The sequence below is a fragment of the Salmo trutta genome, chromosome 17, assembly GCF_901001165.1.
Source record: "Salmo trutta chromosome 17, fSalTru1.1, whole genome shotgun sequence".
Classification (NCBI taxonomy): Eukaryota; Metazoa; Chordata; class Actinopteri; order Salmoniformes; family Salmonidae; genus Salmo; species Salmo trutta.
Genome location: NC_042973.1, coordinates 1194211 through 1214880, shown reverse-complemented (window position 1 = coordinate 1214880; position 20670 = coordinate 1194211). Strand labels below are relative to the sequence as shown.

The 20670-nt window shown below is 47.8% G+C and overlaps 1 protein-coding gene and 1 long non-coding RNA gene across 10 annotated transcripts in view; both read right to left on the bottom strand.

The window, feature by feature from the left end:
* cyfip1 (cytoplasmic FMR1 interacting protein 1) overlaps positions 1 to 20670 on the bottom strand; it is an 85876-nt gene that overhangs the window by 33321 nt on the left and 31885 nt on the right. For all 9 annotated transcript variants that reach the window (XM_029695341.1, XM_029695342.1, XM_029695343.1 and 6 more), the window contains 9 exons: positions 18888 to 18992; positions 18469 to 18560; positions 17997 to 18114; positions 13157 to 13279; positions 9473 to 9598; positions 6564 to 6730; positions 6079 to 6226; positions 2254 to 2407; positions 834 to 990 (listed from right to left, as the gene is read on the bottom strand). In XM_029695341.1, coding sequence (XP_029551201.1) covers positions 834 to 990; positions 2254 to 2407; positions 6079 to 6226; positions 6564 to 6730; positions 9473 to 9598; positions 13157 to 13279; positions 17997 to 18114; positions 18469 to 18560; positions 18888 to 18992 — 1190 coding nt within the window. The remainder of the gene's footprint in view (positions 1 to 833; positions 991 to 2253; positions 2408 to 6078; positions 6227 to 6563; positions 6731 to 9472; positions 9599 to 13156; positions 13280 to 17996; positions 18115 to 18468; positions 18561 to 18887; positions 18993 to 20670) is intronic.
* Positions 6980 to 7927, bottom strand: LOC115151425 (uncharacterized). Its single transcript, XR_003867288.1, has 4 exons — positions 7534 to 7927; positions 7354 to 7479; positions 7132 to 7311; positions 6980 to 7097 (listed from the first exon to the last, which is right to left on the bottom strand). It is a non-coding gene; the product is annotated as an uncharacterized LOC115151425 (long non-coding RNA).

Sequence of the window (20670 nt, the reverse complement as noted above, 5' to 3'; positions counted from 1 at the left end):
CTGGAATGAGAGAAAGAAGGTATGAAGATCTGGAAACCGCCCAACAACCTTACTCCATCATAGGGCCCTCCTTACTCCATCATAGGGCCCTCCTTACGCCATCATAGAGCCCTCCTTACTCCATCATAGGACCCTCCTTACTCCATCATAGGGCCCTCCTTACTCCATCATAGAGGACAGACAGACGGACAGTGGTCTAACACGGTGTCTTACTCCATCATAGAGGACGGACGGACGGACAGTGGTCTAACACGGTGTCTTACTCCATCATAGAGGACGGACAGACGGACAGTGGTCTAACACGGTGTCTTACTCCATCATAGAGGACGGACAGACGGACAGTGGTCTAACATGGTGTCTTACTCCATCATAGAGGACGGACAGACGGACAGTGGTCTAACACGGTGTCTTACTCCATCATAGAGGACGGACGGACGGACAGTGGTCTAACACGGTGTCTTACTCCATCATAGAGGATGGACAGTGGTCTAACATGGTGTCTTACTCCATCATAGAGGACGGACGGACGGACAGACAGACGGACGGACGGACAGTGGTCTAACATGGTGTCTTACTCCATCATAGAGGACGGACGGAGAGTGGTCTAACATGGTGTCTTACTCCATCATAGAGGACGGACGGACGGACAGTGGTCTAACATGGTGTCTTACTCCATCATAGAGGACGGACGGACGGACAGTGGTCTAACATGGTGTCTTACTCCATCATAGAGGACGGACGGACAGACAGACGGACGGACAGTGGTCTAACATGGTGTCTTACTCCATCATAGAGGACGGACAGACGGACAGTGGTCTAACACGGTGTCTTACTCCATCATTGAGGCCTCCTTGGTCTCCAGGATGTGGTCTGTGAGGATCCAGGGCATGGACATCTCGATGGGGAACTGGATCCTCCCACCCATAGTCAGCTCCAGGAAGAACTCTCTGAACCACAGCTGGGACAGGTCACAGCACTGCTGCAGGGTCTCTGTTAGGGAGGACAGAGGGTTAGAGAGAAGACAGAGGGTTAGAGAGGGGACAGCACTGCTGCAGGGTCTCTGTTAGGGAGGACAGAGGGTTAGAGAGAAGACAGAGGGTTAGAGAGGGGACAGCACTGCTGCAGGGTCTCTGTTAGGGAGGACAGAGGGTTAGAGAGGGAAAAGACAGAGGGGACAGGGGGAGCAGACAGAGGGTTAGGGTTAGAGAGGGGACAGGGGGAGCAGACAGAGGGTTAGGGTTAGAGAGGGGACAGGGGGAGCAGACAGAGGGTTAGGGTTAGAGAGGGGACAGGGGGAGCAGACAGAGGGTTAGGGTTAGAGAGGGGACAGGGGGAGCAGACAGAGGGTTAGGGTTAGAGAGGGGACAGGGGGAGCAGACAGAGGGTTAGGGTTAGAGAGGGGACAGGGAGAGCAGACAGAGGGTTAGGGTTAGAGAGGGGACAGGGGGAGCAGACAGAGGGTTAGGGTTAGAGAGGGGACAGGGGGGGCAGACAGAGGGTTAGGGTTAGAGAGGGGACAGGGGGAGCAGACAGAGGGTTAGGGTTAGAGAGGGGACAGGGGGGGCAGACAGAGGGTTAGGGTTAGAGAGGGGACAGGGGGAGCAGACAGAGGGTTAGGGTTAGAGAGGGGACAGGGAGACAGACATTAGAGGGGACAGGGGGAGCAGGCGGTACCGGCTGCATCACCCTATGGGCTCTGGTCAAAAGTGGTCTCCTTACCGCTGAAGTTGAGCAGGTGTGTATAGAAGAAGGGTTAGGGTTAGAGAGGGGACAGAGAGACAGACAGGGGTACAGAGAGACAGACAGAAGGTTAGAGAGGGAACAGAGAGACAGACAGAGGGTTAGAGAGGGAACAGAGAGACAGACAGAGGGTTAGAGAGGGGACAGAGAGACAGACAGAGGGTTAGAGAGGGAACAGAGAGACAGACAGAGGGGACAGAGAGACAGACAAAGGGGACAGGGGGACAGAGAGACAGAGAGCAGGATGGTAAACTCCTTACCGCTGAAGTTGAGCAGGTGGGTATAGAAGAAGGGTTAGGGTTAGAGAGGGAACAGAGAGACAGACAGAGGGGACAGGGAGACAGAGAGCAGGATGGTAAACTCCTTACCGCTGAAGTTGAGAAGGTGTGTATAGAAGAAGGGTTAGGGTTAGAGAGGGGACAGAGAGACAGACAGAGGGGACAGGGGGACAGAGAGACAGACAGAGGGGACAGGGGGACAGAGAGACAGAGAGCAGGATGGTAAACTCCTTACCGCTGAAGTTGAGCAGGTGGGTATAGAAGAAGGACTCTCGGTGGAACTTCTCCATGTCCATGATGGTGGGGCCCTCCAGACTGCTGCGGAGAGTCTTCTTAGATCCACTCTTATCAGCGATCAGAGACTCCAGCATGGTACGGACCATGTACAACTACAGAGGAAGAGGAGGAGGAGGAGGAGGAGGAGGAGGAGGAGGAGGAGGAAGAGGAGGGGCACAGAGGAAGAGGAGGAGGAGGAGGAGGAGGAGAGGCACAGAGGAAGAGGAGGAGGAGGAGAAGGAGAGGCACAGAGGAAGAGGAGAGGAAAGGCACAGAGGGGAGGAGGAGGAGGAGGAGGAGGAGAGGGGAGGAGGAGGAGGAGAGGGGAGGAGGAGGAGGAGGAGGAGAGGAAAGGCACAGAGGAAGAGGAGGAGGAGGAGAGGAAAGGCACAGAGGGGAAGATGAGGAGAAATTATACTAACAGATAAAAGGTTTAATATTCAACTTCTGGTTGGTCGCCACCAAAACTGTTCTGTGTGTAACTAACTTCTGGTTGGTCGCCACCAAAACTGTTCTGTGTGTAACTAACTTCTGGTTGGTCTTAGGAATGTTAATGGTTAACCGCTGAAAATACATTTGATTGGTCCTGCTTCAAAAAGGGCTTTATAAATACATTTGATTTGATTACGTTAGACTGCTTCAAAGTGTAGCGAGAAACAACATGGCTTCAGGCTGGATCAACACCCGTTGTATAGAGCTCTCCCAGCTTGGAAGGTGTGGAAACTTAAACAACATGGCTTCAGGCTGGATCAACACCCGTTGCATAGAGCTCTCCCAGCTTGGAAGGTGTGGAAACTTAAACAACATGGCTTCAGGCTGGATCAACACCCGTTGCATAGAGCTCTCCCAGCTTGGAAGGTGTGGAAACTTAAACAACATGGCTTCAGGCTGGATCAACACCCGTTGCATAGAGCTCTCCCAGCTTGGAAGGTGTGGAAACTTAAACAACATGGCTTCAGGCTGGATCAACACCCGTTGCATAGAGCTCTCCCAGCTTGGAAGGTGTGGAAACTTAAACAACATGGCTTCAGGCTGGATCAACACCCGTTGTATAGAGCTCTCCCAGCTTGGAAGGTGTGGAAACTTAAACAACATGGCTTCAGGCTGGATCAACACCCGTTGCATAGAGCTCTCCCAGCTTGGAAGGTGTGGAAACTTAAACAACATGGCTTCAGGCTGGATCAACACCCGTTGTATAGAGCTCTCCCAGCTTGGAAGGTGTGGAAACTTAAACAACATGGCTTCAGGCTGGATCAACACCCGTTGTATAGAGCTCTCCCAGCTTGGAAGGTGTGGAAACTTAAACAACATGGCTTCAGGCTGGATCAACACCCGTTGCATAGAGCTCTCCCAGCTTGGAAGGTGTGGAAACTTAAACAACATGGCTTCAGGCTGGATCAACACCCGTTGCATAGAGCTCTCCCAGCTTGGAAGGTGTGGAAACTTATGTTTTTGGTTTGACATTGGTTGTGGGAACAAAGCCATACGTTTCCTAACAGATTTTTTTTTAACGTTCTGAGAACAGAAGTGAACATTTTGCCTGTTCCAGGAACATTTATTTTTGGGTTGCAGGAAGGTTCTGAGAACGTTTTACTTTGGTTCCAGGGAGGTTCTGAGAACGTTTTACTCTGGTTCCAGGGAGGTTCTGAGAACGTTTTACTCTGGTTCCAAGGAGGTTCTGAGAACGTTTTACTTTGGTTCCAGGGAGGTTCTGAGAACGTTTTACTCTGGTTCCAGGGAGGTTCTGAGAACGTTTTACTCTGGTTCCAGGGAGGTTCTGAGAACGTTTTACTCTGGTTCCAAGGAGGTTCTGAGAACGTTTTACTCTGGTTCCAGGGAGGTTCTGAGAACGTTTTACTCTGGTTCCAGGGAGGTTCTGAGAACGTTTTACTCTGGTTCCAGGAAGGTTCTGAGAACGTTTTACTCTGGTTCCAGGGAGGTTCTGAGAACGTTGTCCTGGGGGGTTTTATTACCGCTCTGAGAACTGAAATTATAGACTATTTAGTTGTTTTTGAATGACTTCCTTAACCTTTACTGAATGCTTCAATAAGACATTTAATAACACTGCTAGCTTATTTTGGGTTAACGTTTTTGAACTCCAAGCACAGATAGGCAATAATAATACAAACACCTTTTAATTTGATTTATTGTGACACGGCATCAGTGAGATTGAAACCTATGATCTTCTGTCCTTTATCCATGGGATTAGTCCACTGCTCCACCGGGAAGGAGATGCCATGTTCATTTCAAAGGAAGAACGATTAACATCTGGTGAGGCCAACACACCTGAACACACTTAACAAGATGGAGGATGGAGAGAGAGTTTTGTTGATGCTGAGAACGGAATGTATGTTTTTTAATTACATTCTTAAAACGTTCTCTGAATGTTACTAAAGTCTTCTTGTGGTTTTTAATGGAACGATTTTATCATGTTCTGAGAACGGAATATAAAGCTTATTGATTTTAAATGTGCACAATTACATTTCCCAGAATTTTGTCAAGAACTGAAACATCTTCTATGAACGTTCTGAAAACAACGCTAAAGTCAAACTTTTTTTGTTGTTGAACTTTTCCAGAATGTAGTAAAAATATGACATTTAAATAGAACCACATGGGAACTTGTGTGGAATGTTCTGAGGAAGTACTGATATTCCCACAGAAGAACGTTGGTTCTTAACGTTCTCCGAACTATTTGAGAACATTCCCAATGTCAAAGCAGTTGGAGAACTTTCCTAGAACATTATCAAAGCTGAAATGAAATGTAAACATGTTTGAACTTTTATGAAGCGTTCTGTTAAAGCAGGGGTAGCAAACTCATTCCATGGAGGGCCTAGTGTCTGCAGGTTTTTGGTTTTTCCTTTTCAAATTAAGAAAGGAATGCTGGTCATTTATGAACATTTGAACATCTTGGCCATGTTCTGTTATAATATCCACCCTGCACAGCCAGAAGAGGACTGGCCACCCCTCTTAGCCTGGTTCCTCTCTAGGTTTCTTCCTAGGTTTTGGCCTTTCTAGGGAGTTTTTCCTAGGGAGTTTTTCCTAGCCACCGTGCTTCTACACCTGCATTGCTTGCTGTTTGGGGTTTTAGGCTGGGTTTCTGTACAGCACTTTGAGATATCAGCTGATGTAAGAAGGGCTATATAAATACATTTGATTTGATCTAGACAAGCAGGTGAGGAGAGTTATTTACTAATTAGTGACCTTAATTCATCAATCAAGTACAAGGGAGGAGTGGACACTCGGCCCTCCGTGGAATGAATTTGACACTTGTGTTAAAGTAATAAAATAAGGAAATACATAATTTTTTTTTGTGAAGTTCCTTAAATGTGTTGAGAATGTTCCAAAGCCAAGCAACTATCCTGCACTATTCCCAGAATGCTGTGGGAAGGTCGTACGCCAAATAATCATAGACAATCACGTTCTCACAGAGCTCTGAGAAACATGGTTCTCAGAATGTTGTGTTAGCTGGGCTCACTCTCTCTGGAAAGGAGACTAGTGATGTAGTTCTACAACGCAGGACGTGGCTGATAACTCTGTCATTTATGACACACAGATCATTAGTGATCTAGAAAAAGCTAATGGTATGGTACAGCTGATAAATTTTCCGCCAGATTACAGTTTAAGTTTTATAGGCAGTGTGAGAACGACGATGGTACGACGTTATGATATAACTAGGATAGGAGGCTGTGATGGTCAAAAGGAAACAATGTGTGAAAAATAAAGGCAGGTTAAAAAGAGATGGCTGTCTGTAGTAGTAATCGTAGAGACGAGAGCTGCGACAGACCTGTGTGCTGGAGGGGCCGACGGCACGGCGGGGGACCTTGATGTCAAAGCCTCCCTTGGGGTCTTTCTCTCCTCGCAGGGCAGGATCATTGTGGGGCTCACGTCCTGTCTCCCAATCACAGATGGTCTTCCTGATGGCCTGCAGGACACTGGGGAGAGAAACAGCACAAAATACATCAGGAACTCTCAGCAGAGTCCACATCAGGGGTCTGCAACTCTGACACTGGAGGTGTTACAGCAGGATGGGAACAAAAACCTGCACACTCAGTAGCTGGAGAACCGCCCCCCCCCCCCCAAAAAGCCATAATTCAAAGGATGTTTTGTGTGGTCCTGTTTGTTCCGTAGTACCTCTGTGTGTGTGTGTGTGTGTGTGTGTGTGTTTCGTAGTACCTCTGTGTGTGTGTGTGTGTGTGTGTGTGTTTCGTTGTACCTCTGTGTGTGTGTGTGTGTGTGTGTGTGTGTGTGTGTGTGTGTGTGTGTGTCTACCTCTGCACCACGTTCTTCTTCTTCTTGATGGCCTGCCGTAGCGGGTCTCTCAGGGTGAGCTGGGCGAAGTCCTGCAGGACCGAGTAGATGGTGTGGCGGATAGCGTGGTTGAACACAGACTCCATACGACCCATCAGAACCTGCAAACCCTTTATCATGGCCATCACCTGGAGGGAAGAACACCTCAGAGTTAGTCTCTAACACAGCTAGAGACAGGTTAATTAGTCTCTAACACAGCTAGAGACAGGTTAATTAGTCTCTAACACACCTAGAGACAGGTTAATTAGTCTCTAACACACCTAGAGACAGGTTAATTAGAGACAGGGAGGGAAGGAACACACCTAGAGACAGGTTAATTAGAGACACCTAGAGACAGGTTAATTAGAGACAGGGAGGGAGGGAACACATCTAGAGACAGGTTAATTAGAGACAGGGAGGGAAGGAACACACCTAGAGACAGGTTAATTAGAGACAGGGAGGGAAGGAACACACCTAGAGACAGGTTAATTAGAGACAGGGAGGGAAGGAACACACCTAGAGACAGGTTAATTAGAGACAGGGAACACACCTAGAGACAGGTTAATTAGAGACAGGGAGGGAAGGAACACACCTAGAGACAGGTTAATTAGAGACACACCTAGAGACAGGTTAATTAGAGACACACCTAGAGACAGGTTAATTAGAGACAGGTTAATTAGAAACAGGGAGGGAGGGAACACACCTAGAGACAGGTTAATTAGAGACACACCTAGAGACAGGTTAATTAGAGACAGGGAGGGAGGGAACACACCTAGAGACAGGTTAATTAGAGACACACCTAGAGACAGGTTAATTAGAGACAGGTTAATTAGAGACAGGGAGGGAGGGAACACACCTAGAGGCAGGTTAATTAGAGACAGGGAGGGAAGGAACACACCTAGAGACAGGTTAATTAGAGACACACCTAGAGACAGGTTAATTAGAGACACACCTAGAGACAGGTTAATTAGAGACAGGGAGGGAAGGAACACACCTAGAGACAGGTTAATTAGAGACAGGGAGGGAGGGAACACACCTAGAGACAGGTTAATTAGAGACAGGGAGGGAGGGAACACACCTAGAGACAGGTTCATTAGAGACAGGGAGGGAAGGAACACACCTAGAGACAGGTTCATTAGAGACAGGGAGGGAAGGAACACACCTAGAGACAGGTTAATTAGAGACAGGGAGGGAACACACCTAGAGACAGGTTAATTAGAGACAGGGAGGGAAGGAACACACCTAGAGACAGGTTAATTAGAGACAGGGAGGGAAGGAACACACCTAGAGACAGGTTAATTAGAGACACACCTAGAGACAGGTTAATTAGAGACACACCTAGAGACAGGTTAATTAGAGACACACCTAGAGACAGGTTAATTAGAGACACACCTAGAGACAGGTTAATTAGAGACACACCTAGAGACAGGTTAATTAGAGACACACCTAGAGACAGGTTCATTAGAGACACACCTAGAGACAGGTTCATTAGAGACAGGGAGGGAAGGAACACACCTAGAGACAGGTTAATTAGAGACAGGGAGGGAGGGAACACACCTATAGACAGGTTAATTAGAGACAGGGAGGGAAGGAACACACCTAGAGACAGGTTCATTAGAGACAGGGAGGGAAGGAACACACCTAGAAACAGGTTCATTAGAGACAGGGAGGGAGGGAACACACCTAGAGACAGGTTCATTAGAGACAGGGAGGGAAGGAACACACCTAGAGACAGGTTCATTAGAGACAGGGAGGGAAGGAACACACCTAGAGACAGGTTCATTAGAGACAGGGAGGGAACACACCTAGAGACAGGTTCATTAGAGACAGGGAGGGAAGGAACACACCTAGAGACAGGTTAATTAGAGACAGGGAGGGAACACACCTAGAGACAGGTTAATTAGAGACAGGGAGGGAACACACCTAGAGACAGGTTAATTAGAGACAGGGAGGGAAGGAACACACCTAGAGACAGGTTAATTAGAGACAGGGAGGGAAGGAACACACCTAGAGACAGGTTAATTAGAGACAGGGAGGGAAGGAACACACCTAGAGACAGGTTAATTAGAGACAGGGAGGGAAGGAACACACCTAGAGACAGGTTAATTAGAGACAGGGAGGGAAGGAACACACCTAGAGACAGGTTAATTAGAGACACACCTAGAGACAGGTTCATTAGAGACACACCTAGAGACAGGTTAATTAGAGACAGGTTAATTAGAGACAGGAAGGGAAGGAACACACCTCAGACACACCTTTATAAAGCCTTTCTTACATCAGCAATTGTCACAAATCAGTCAACTTAGAGTTAGAGATGATTTGTGCCGTCTCGCCAACTCCTATGGAAGTCCTAGGACCACAGGAGCGTCCAGGCTAGGTAATGACCAGAACAGCACAAACAGATATGGGACCAGGCTAGGTAATGACCAGAACAGCACAAACAGATACGGGACCAGGCTAGGTAATGACCAGAACAGCACAAACAGATACGGGACCAGGCTAGGTAATGACCAGAACAGCACAAACAGATACGGGACCAGGCTAGGTAATGACCAGAACAGCACAAACAGATACGGTACCAGGCTAGGTAATGACCAGAACAGCACAAACAGATACGGGACCAGGCTAGGTAATGACCAGAACAGCACAAACAGATACGGGACCAGGCTAGGTAATGACCAGAACAGCACAAACAGATACGGGACCAGGCTAGGTAATGACCAGAACAGCACAAACAGATACGGGACCAGGCTAGGTAATGACCAGAACAGCACAAACAGATACGGGACCAGGCTAGGTAATGACCAGAACAGCACAAACAGATACGGTACCAGGCTAGGGTGATTGGCCAACAGACAGATGGGGAAAAGGGGAAAAGGTAGTAAACTGACCTCGACCAGGGCAAACTTCTCCTCGATGCTGTAGTTGTATCGTGTAGCTCGTTCATACTCCTCCGCGTTGTCAGGACACTCCTTGTTGGAGTACTTATCCGTTGGATGAACCAGCTTCCACGAGTACTGCAGGAAGAAGAACAGTTGTCTTCATCATCATCCTCATCAACATTATCAAATCAACAACAACAAAAAATGTCACATGCACCGAATACATCAGGTGTACAGGTTACAGTGAAATGCTTACTTACAAGCCATTAACCAACAATACCGTTTTAAGAAAAAACCAACAACAAAAAAAGTAAGAGATAAGAATAACAAATAATTAAAGAGCAGCAGTAAATAAGCACCAGCTGTCAGAGCAGCTCACAGATCACTGCACCTGTACACAGCCCATCTGTAAACAGCCCATCCAACGCCTCATCCCCATACTGTATTTATTTATTTATCTTGCTCCTTTGCACCCCAGTATCTCTACTTGCACATTCATCTTCTGCACATCTATCACTCCTGTGTTTAATTGCTATATTGTAATTACTTCGCCACCATGGCCTATTTATTGCCATAACTTACCTCATTTCCACTCACTGTATATAGACTTTTTGTTTTCTGTTTTTTCTACTGTATTATTGACTGTATGTGTTGTTTATTCCATGTGTAACTCTGTTGTTGTTGTATGCGTCTAATTGCTATGCTTTATCTTGGCCAGGTTGCAGTTGTTCTCAACTGGCCTACCTGGTTAAATAAAGGTACCCCTATGGTGGTCTATACCGATCATCACCCTCTCGTTTTCCTGCAAAAGTCGAGCTCCACAAACCGCCGACTCCTTCGCTGGAGTCTCATATTGCCGGTGTTTCCCCTTGAAATCAGACATGTCTGTGGTGAGGAGGAGATGATTGTGGACTACAGGAAAAGGAGGACCGAGCACACCCCCATTCTCAAGCACATCTTCTACCCCCAAGCCGTAAGACTCCAGCCACCCTAGTCATAGACTGTTCTCTCTGCTACCGCACGGCAAGCGGTGCCCGAGCGCCAAGTCTAGGTCCAAGAAGCTTCTAAACAGGCCGTCTCAGGAGGTTCCGGGCTGCAGGCCGTCTCAGGAGGTTCCGGGCTGCAGGCCGTCTCAGGAGGTTCCGGGCTGCAGGCCGTCTCAGGAGGTTCCGGGCTGCAGGCCGTCTCAGGAGGTTCCGGGCTGCAGGCCGTCTCAGGAGGTTCCGGGCTGCAGGCCGTCTCAGGAGGTTCCGGGCTGCAGGCCGTCTCAGGAGGTTCCGGACAGTAGGCCGTCTCAGGAGGTTCCGGACAGTAGGCCGTCTCAGGAGGTTCCGGACAGGGGACCGTCGCTGCAGGCTCCGTGCCATGGATCATCTCTACAGACTCCGGGCCATGGATCATCTCAGACTCCGGGCCATGGATCATCTCTACAGACTCCGGGCCATGGATCATCAATGGAGGCTTCGTACGTGGAGCCGGAATAGGTCTCACCGGACTAGGGAACATCGCTGGAGATCCGGACTGGGGAACGTCGCTGGAGGCCGGGTGCGCAGAGCAGGCACAGGATATACTGGGCCGTGGAGGCACGCTGGAGGTCTGGAGCGCTGAGCTGGCACAATCCTTCCTGGCTGGATGCCAACTCTAGCATGGCAACTGCAGAGCGCAGGCACAGAGCGCACCGGGCTGTAAATGCGAACTGGCGACACCGTGCGAATCACCGCATAACACGGTGCCTGACCAGTCCTACTTTCCTCACGGTAAGCATGGGGAGTTGGCTCAGGTCTCCACCCTGACTCTGCCAATCTCCCCGTGTGCACCCCCACAATTGTTTTTGGGGGGTGCCTCTCGTGCTTCCGTCGATGTTGATTCTCCCCGGTCCAGCTCGTCCTCCCGGCACGCTGCTTGGCCTTCTTGTGGTGGGTAATTCTGTCACGTTCACTGTCCTCAAACTCCCTGTCATAGATCAGCCAAGGCGCAGCGGGCCGGTAATTCCACATACTTTATTAGTGAAACCGAACGAAACAAAGAAACAGGTAAAACAGAAACGAACGTGATGCAACTGAGGCACACACAAAACACTCACAGAAAGAATATAATTACCCACAACTGAAGGAGGGGAAAAGGGCTGCCTAAGTATGATTCCCAATCAGAGACAACGATAGACAGCTGCCTCTGATTGGAAACCATACTCGGCTCAACACAAAGAAATAGAAAACATAGAAATGAACATAGAAATACAAAATCTAGAATGCCCACCCAAATCACACCCTGACCTAACCAAAATAGAGAAAATAAACAGAAATCTAAGGTCAGGGCGTGACAGAGAGAGATAGAGCAGAAAGAGAGAGAGAGAGAGAGAAAGAAAGCAGAAAGAGTGAACTGAAAAACAAATTGTGTTTAAAGACCTTGAGGAGAGACTGTGGGCAATAGGGAAGACAATAGGAAAGATTATGAATATACTGACAAGATGTCTCTGCGCCCTAAAAATGGGAGTGGTTGTCCACAACGCAGCATGGAAGGCTGTCTAGCTCTCGCCTATCCTTTCTTTGGATTGGTGGATACCTCATTATTGCAATCCTTTTTTGAATATTCTTCGATGAGGGTTGTTGACATCAACCGCCTGTATTCATTGGAGAGAGATGCTATGCTACTAGCCTCATGTCATGAATATGCATAGCCATCAAGATAACTCCGGGATGTCACCTGTCCCACTTACTGTATATCAATACACTCGTAACAACTTAAGATTTACTAAACTTGTATTCAATCAAATAAACCTCATGTAGCAAATAAGCCATTCAGATTGTTTGGCCAAATTCAACACTCTCTCATAGTCCTCCAAACAAAAACTCCTCGCTTGGTGGGCGAAACAACGTCACCTGCTGCAGGGAGACAGATTTTGGGCCTCTCTCTTCCTCTTCCTCTCTGACAGTAGTCACAGTGTGAACTGGGATGAGATGGGAGAGAAATCAGTTTGCCCACCCATGATAGTAAGTCTCTGGCAGGTGTCTGTCTGTGAGGGTCCTCTCCACTATAGTCTTTGTCGTCAAAGGCACCCTCACTTGTTAGGGATGTAGGACCTTGCCACTTCCATGAAGTGTGTTGGTTAGGGTTTGATATGATTTATTAAGATCCCCATTAGCCGACGCCAACTGCAACAGCTAGTCCGGCACATAACGAAAAAGACATTACAGATAAAACCCCATGTAATTTAGTCTCCTCAACTTGTTCAACAGCCACATCCTTCATTACCAGATTCAGCTGAGGTCTAGAACTTAGGGAATGATTTGTACCAAATACAATGCTCTTAGTTTTAGAGATGTTCAGGACCAGTTTATTATTGGCCACCCATTCCAAAACAGACTGCAACTCTTTGTTAAGGGTTTCAGTGACTTCATTAGCTGTGGTTGCTGATGCATATATGGTTGAATAATCAGCATAAATGGACACATATGCTTTGTTTAATGCCAGTGACAGATCATTGGTGAAAAGAGTAGAGGGCCTAGAGAGCTGCCCTGCGGTACACCACACTTTACATGTTTGACATTAGAGTAGCCTCCATTAAAGAAAACCCTTTGAGTTCTATTAGATAGACAGCTCTGAATCCACAATATGGCAGAGGTTGAAAAGCCATAACACAAACGTTCTCTCAACAACAGGTTATGGTCAGGGTTAAGGTTAGAGGTCACTCACCACTTCCATGACGTGAGCGCTCCACTGGGACAGTAGCTGCATCCCCTGCAGAGCCAGGTCAAACAGCTTCCTGTACTCATGGTCTGTCTTGTGGGCCTCCTGACGACCGGAGCCTGTCACCACCTAGAGAGAGACAGCTTTATTAGGACATAACAGACCCTGGTCTCCACCTAGAGAGAGACACCTTTATTAGGACATAACAGGCCCTGGTCTCCACCTAGAGAGAGACACATTTATTAGGACATAACAGGCCCTGGTCTCCACCTAGAGAGAGACACCTTTATTAGGACATAACAGGCCCTGGTCTCCACCTAGAGAGAGACACCTTTATTAGGACATAACAGGCCCTGGTCTCCACCTAGAGAGAGACACCTTTATTAGGACATAACAGGCCCTGGTCTCCACCTAGAGAGAGACACCTTTATTAGGACATAACAGGCCCTGGTCTCCACCTAGAGAGAGACACCTTTATTAGGACATAACAGGTTAACAGACCATAACCCTTCACATTAGGCTTGGGCGGTATACTGTATGCAGGGTTATTCTGAAATTCACACGGTATGATTTTCAATACTGTCAACAACCCATGTTTTGTGTCTTTTATTGGGGGGGGGGGCTAAAGCTCATGGCCCCCTTGCCTCATGGTGCTACACCCCTGCTTATAACTTTAAGTTACTATCTAAGATGTACCAAATAAAATATCTCCAGCTCGGGGCTCCAGCATAAAGTGCTGAAATAAAAGATACAAAAAACAAAAAATAAAAATCCATACGCACAAAAAGTATATTTCTCTAAAATGTTGTGAACAAATTTGTATTTCATCCCTGTTAGTGAGCATTTCTCCTTTGCTAAAATAATCCATCCACTTGACAGGTGTGGCATATCAAGAAGCTGATTAAACAGCATGATCATTACACAGGTGCACCTTGTGCTGGGGACAATAAAAATGCCGCTCTAAAATGTGCAGCTTTGTCACAACACAATGCCACAGATGTCTCAAGTTTTGAGGGATTGTGCAACTGGCATGCTGACAGCAGGAATGTCCAACAGAGCTGTTGCCAAAGAATTGTTCATTTATCTACCGTAAGCCGCCTCCAATGTAGTTTTAGAGAATTTGACAATACGTCCAACTGGCCTCACAACCGCAGACCACATGTATGGGGTCGTCTGTGGGCCGGCAGTTTGCTGATGTCAACAGAGGTTGCGTGGGGTTATCGTATGGACAGGCATAAGCTGCGGCCAATGAACACAATGGCATTTTATCATTGGCAATTTGAATGCACAGAGATACCGTGATGAGATCCTGAGGCCCATTGTCATGCCATTCATCCGCTGCCATCACCTCATTTACATTCACATTTTAGTCATTTAGCAGACGCTCTTATCCAGAGCGACTTACTGTAGTGAATGCATACATTTCATACATTTAATTTAATTTCATGCATTTTTTATTTTTTTTGTACTGGCCCCCCATGGGAATCGAACCCACAACCCTGGTGTTGCAAACACCATGCTGGCATTGCAAACACCATGCTCTACCAACTGAGCCACAGGGAAGACCTCATGTTTCAACATGACAATACACGGCGTGTTCCAGTTCCCGCCAAAATCCAGCAACTTCACACAGCCATTGAAGAGGAGTGGGACAACATTCCACAGGCCACAATCAGCAGCCTGATCAACTCTATGTGAAGGAGATGTGTTGCGCTGCATGAGGCAAATGGTGGTCACACCAGATACTGACTGGTTCTGATCCACACCCCTACCTTTTATAAAGGTATCTGTGACCAACAGATGCATATCTGTATTCCCAGTCATGTGAAATCCATAGATTAGGGCTTAATGAATTTATTTCAATTGACTGATTTCCTGATATGAACTGACATTTTTTTCATGTTGCGTATCTATTTTTGTTCAGTGTAGCTAAGATGCTTCTTGGTTAGGCTACAGCCAATCAATCCCTTCCTGGATCAAGATCCCTGCTATCTAATACCATATATATACTGCTCAAAAAAATAAAGGGAACACTTAAACAACACAATGTAACTCCAAGTCAATCACACTTCTGTGAAATCAAACTGTCCAGTTAGGAAGCAACACTGATTGACAATACATTTCATAGACAACAGGTGGAAATTATAGGCAATTAGCAAGACACCCCCAATAAAGGAGTGGTTCTGCAGGTGGGGACCACAGACCACTTCTCAGTTCCTATGCTTCCTGGCTGATGTTTTGGTCACTTTTGAATGCTGGCGGTGCTTTCACTCTAGTGGTAGCATGAGACGGAGTCTACAACTTACACAAGTGGCTCAGGTACTGCTGCTCATCCAGGATGGCACATCAATGCGAGCTGTGGTAAGAAGGTTTGATGTGTCTGTCAGCGTAGTTTCCAGAACATGGAGGCGCTACCAGGAGACAGGCCAGTACATCAGGAGACGTGGAGGAGGCCGTAGGAGGGCAACAACCCAGCAGCAGGACCACTACCTCCGCCTTTGTGCAAGGAGGAGCAGGAGGAGCACTGCCAGAGCCCTGCAAAATGACCTCCAGCAGGCCACAAATGTGCATGTGTCTGCTCTCAAACGGTCAGAAACAGACTCCATGAGGGTGGTATGAGGGCCCGACGTCCACAGGTGGGGGTTGTGCTTACAGCCCAACACCGTGCAGGACGTTTGGCATTTCCCAGAGAACACCAAGATTGGCAAATTCGCCACTGGCGCCCTGTGCTCTTCACAGATGAAAGCAGGTTCACACTGAGCACGTGACAGACGTGACAGAGTCTGGAGACGCCGTGGAGAACGTTCTGCTGCCTGCAACATCCTCCAGCATGACCGGTTTGGCGGTGGGTCAGTCATGGCGTGGGGTGGCATTTCTTTGGGGGGCCGCACAGCCCTCCATGTGCTCGCCAGAGGTAGCCTGACTGCCATTAGGTACCGAGATGAGATCCTCAGACCCCTTGTGAGACCATATGCTGGTGCGGTTGGCCCTGGGTTCCTCATAATGCAAGACAATGCTAGACCTCATGTGGCTGGAGTGTGTCAGCAGTTCCTGCAAGAGGAAGGCATTGATGCTATGGACTGGCCCGCTTGTTCCCCAGACCTGAATCCAATTTAACACATCTGAGACATAATGTCTCGCTCCATCCACCAACGCCACGTTGCACCACAGACTGTCCAGGAGTTGGCGGATGCTTTAGTCCAGGTCTGGGAGGAGATCCCTCAGGAGACCATCCGCCACCTCATCAGGAGCAAGCCCAGGCGTTGTAGGGAGGTCATACAGGAACGTGGAGGCCACACACACTACTGAGCCTCATTTTGACTTGTTTTAAGGACATTACATCAAAGTTGGATCAGCCTGTAGTGTGGTTTTCCACTTTAATTTTGAGTGTGACTCCAAATCCAGACCTCCATGGGTTGATAAATTGGATTTCCATTGTATCTTTTTGTGTGATTTTGTTGTCAGCACATTCAACTATGTAAAGAAAAAAGTATTTAATAAGATTATTTCTTTCATTCAGATCTAGGATGTGTTGTTTAAGTGTTCCCTTTATATTTTTGAGCAGTATATTATATATATCATTACCTCCATCGATAAAAGACAGTACTGTGCAGCTGTATTCATCGACCTGGCCAAGGCTTTCGACTCGGTCAATCACCGCATTCTTATCAGTATGTCAAATCGGAGGGCCTGTTGTCCAGACATCTGGTAGTCTCTATGGGGGTGCCACAGTGTTCAATTCTCGGGCCGACTCTCTTCTCTGTATACATCAATGATGTCGCTCTCGCTGCTAGTGAGTCTCTGATCCACCTCTACGCAGACGATACCATTCTGTATACTTCTGGCCCTTCTTTGGACACTGTGTTAACTAACCTCCAGACGAGCTTCAATGCCATACAACTCTCCTTCCGTGGCCTCCAACTGCTCTTAAACGCTAGTAAAACTAAATGCATGCTCTTCAATCGATCACTGCCCGCACCTGCCCGCCCGACTAGCATCACTACTCTAAACGGTTCTGACTTAGAATATGTGGACAACTACAAATACCTAGGTGTCTGGTTAGACTGTAAACTCTCCTTCCAGACTCACATTAAGCATCTCCAATTCAAAATTAAATCTAGAATCAGCTTCCTATTTCGCAACAAAGCCTCCTTCACTCATGCTGCCAAACATACCCTCGTAAAACTGACTATCCTACCGATCCTTGACTTCGGCGATGTCATTTACAAAATAGCCTCCAACACACTACTCAACAAATTGGATGCTGTCTATCAAAGTGCCATCCGTTTTGTCACCAAAGCCCCATATACTACCCACCACTGCGACCTGTATGCTTTCGTTGGCTGGCCCTCGCTTCATACTCGTCGCCAAACCCACTGGCTCCAGGTCATCTACAAGTCTCTGCTAGGTAAAGCCCCGCCTTATCTCAGCTCACTGGTCACCATAGCAACACCCACCCATAGCATGCGCTCCAGCAGGTATATCTCACTGGTCATCCCCAAAGCCAACACTTACTTTGGCCGCCTTTCCTTCCAGTTCTCTGCTGCCAATGACTGGAACAAACTGCAAAAATCTCTGAAACTGGAGACTTATATCTCCCTCTCTAGCTTTAGTTGTTAGTTGTGTTTGGCGTAGAGATTGAGACAGGGTTAGGTGTGTTTGGTGTAGAGATTGAGACAGGGTTAAGTGTGTTTGGTGTAGAGATTGAGACAGGGTTTGGTGTGTTTGGCGGAGAGATTGAGACAGGGCTAGGTGTGTTTGGTGTAGAGATTGAGACAGGGTTTGGTGTGTTTGGCGGAGAGATTGAGACAGGGCTAGTTGTGTTGCTAGGTACTGGTCCACTCACCTCACTGTTACTGTAGCGAGCCAGCTCAGAGATGAACCTCATGTGGTCTTCCCTGATCTGGACCATCTGCTCACAGATATTATACTGAGGACTGCTGCCTGTTGAGGTACATGACCACCTGGGCACGGGGAGGAGCGAGAGATGAGATGAGGTGGATGGAGAAGAGAGAGAAGAGAGAGGAGAGAGAGAGGAGAGAGATGAGGATAGAGAGAGGAGAGAGATGAGAGGAGGGATGAGGAGAGAGAGGAGAGCGAGAGTAAAGATGAGGTGGAGGAGAGAGGATAGAGAGAGAAGAGATGAGAGGAGGAGAGATGAGGAGAGAGAGAGGAGAGATGAGAGGAGAGATGAGGATAGAGAGAGGAGAGGTGGAGGAGAGAGTGGAGAGGAGAGAGGAGAGATGAGGAGAGAGAGGAGAGGTGAGGATAGAGAGAGGAGAGAGATGAGGTGGAGGAGAAGAGGGATAAGGCCTTACCGGTTCTTGTTCTCTTCAAAGTGTGCGCTGGTCTTGATGTACCTGGACAGCTCAATCTGCATGTCACCAAACAGAGGCACCACCTGCAGTTGCTGTTGAGGACAGATGCATGAAGACCAGTCAGAGCCATTTCAGATACATGAAGACAGTCAGTCAGTCAGAGCCATTTCATACCATCCCAGTCTCTACACGAAACCTTTTATTTTTGAGAAAAGTATAGTATTAATTGGCGTCTACCTTGCCCTGTAAGGGGTTGAGTGGATCAAAACCATGGCAGGAAAAGCACCCCACAGCATAACAGAACAGCCTGAACCCTCATTTACCCAGCTGTTTCCTTTACTTCAGCAGTTACCTGCACGTACAGCTCCGCATAACGACAAACACCCACACACATACAGCAACATGTCTCAAACTCTCACCTTGAAGAACTTGTCAACCTTGTTCAGGTTGATCCTCTTCTTGGCGTCCATTTTGTAGATGTTGCTGTTACTGCCATCCATCAGGTAAAGACCAAACCCCATCACCTAGAGGTAACAGACAGGTACAGACTAAACCCCATCACCTAGAGGTAACAGACAGGTACAGACCTAACCCCATCACCTAGAGGTAACAGACAGGTACAGACTAAACCCCATCACCTAGAGGTAACAGACAGGTACAGACCTAACCCCATCACCTAGAGGTAACAGACAGGTACAGACCTAACCCCATCACCTAGAGGTAACAGACAGGTACAGACCTAACCCCATCACCTAGAGGTAACAGACAGGTACAGACCAAACCCCATCACCTAGATGTAACAGACAGGTACAGACCTAACCCCATCACCTAGAGGTAACAGACAGGTACAGACTAAACCCCATCACCTAGAGGTAACAGACAGGTACAGACTAAACCCCATCACCTAGAGGTAACAGACAGGTACAGACCTAACCCCATCACCTAGAGGTAACAGACAGGTACAGACTAAACCCCATCACCTAGAGGTAACAGACAGGTACAGACCAAACCCCATCACCTAGAGGTAACAGACAGGTACAGACCAAACCCCATCACCTAGAGGTAACAGACAGGTACAGACTAAACCCCATCACCTAGAGGTAACAGACAGGTACAGACCTAACCCCATCACCTAGAGGTAACAGACAGGTACAGACCTAACCCCATCACCTAGAGGTAACAGACAGGTACAGACTAAACCCCATCACCTAGAGGTAACAGACAGGTACAGACTAAACCCCATCACCTAGAGGTAACAGACAGGTACAGACTAAACCCCATCACCTAGAGGTAACAGACAGGTACAGACTAAACCCCATCACCTAGAGGTAACAGACAGGTACAGACCTAACCCCATCACCTAGAGGTAACAGACAGGTACAGACCTAACCCCATCACCTAGAGGTAACAGACAGGTACAGACCAAACCCCATCACCTAGAGGTAACAGACAGGTACAGACCTAACCCCATCACCTAGAGGTAACAGACAGGTACAGACCTAACCCCATCACCTAGAGGTAACAGACAGGTACAGACCTAACCCCATCACCTAGAGGTAACAGACAGGTACAGACTAAACTCCATCACCTAGAGGTAACAGACAGGTACAGACTAAACCCCATCACCTAGAGGTAACAGACAGGTACAGACTAAACCCCATCACCTAGAGGTAACAGACAGGTACAGACCTAACCCCATCACCTAGAGGTAACAGACAGGTACAGACCTAACCCCATCACCTAGAGGTAACAGACTAAACCCCATCACCTAGAGGTAAGAGACCAAACCCCATCACCTAGAGGTAACAGACAGGTACAGACTAAACCCCATCACCTAGAGGTAACAGACCAAACCCCATCACCTAGAGGTAACAGACAGGTACAGACCTAACTCCATCACCTAGAGGTAACAGACAGGTACAGACTAAACCCCATCACCTAGAGGTAACAGACAGGTACAGACTAAACCCCATCACCTAGAGGTAACAGACAGGTACAGACCTAACCCCATCACCTAGAGGTAACAGACAGGTACAGACCTAACCCCATCACCTAGAGGTAACAGACTAAACCCCATCACCTAGAGGTAAGAGACCAAACCCCATCACCTAGAGGTAACAGACAGGTACAGACTAAACCCCATCACCTAGAGGTAACAGACCAAACCCCATCACCTAGAGGTAACAGACAGGTACAGACCTA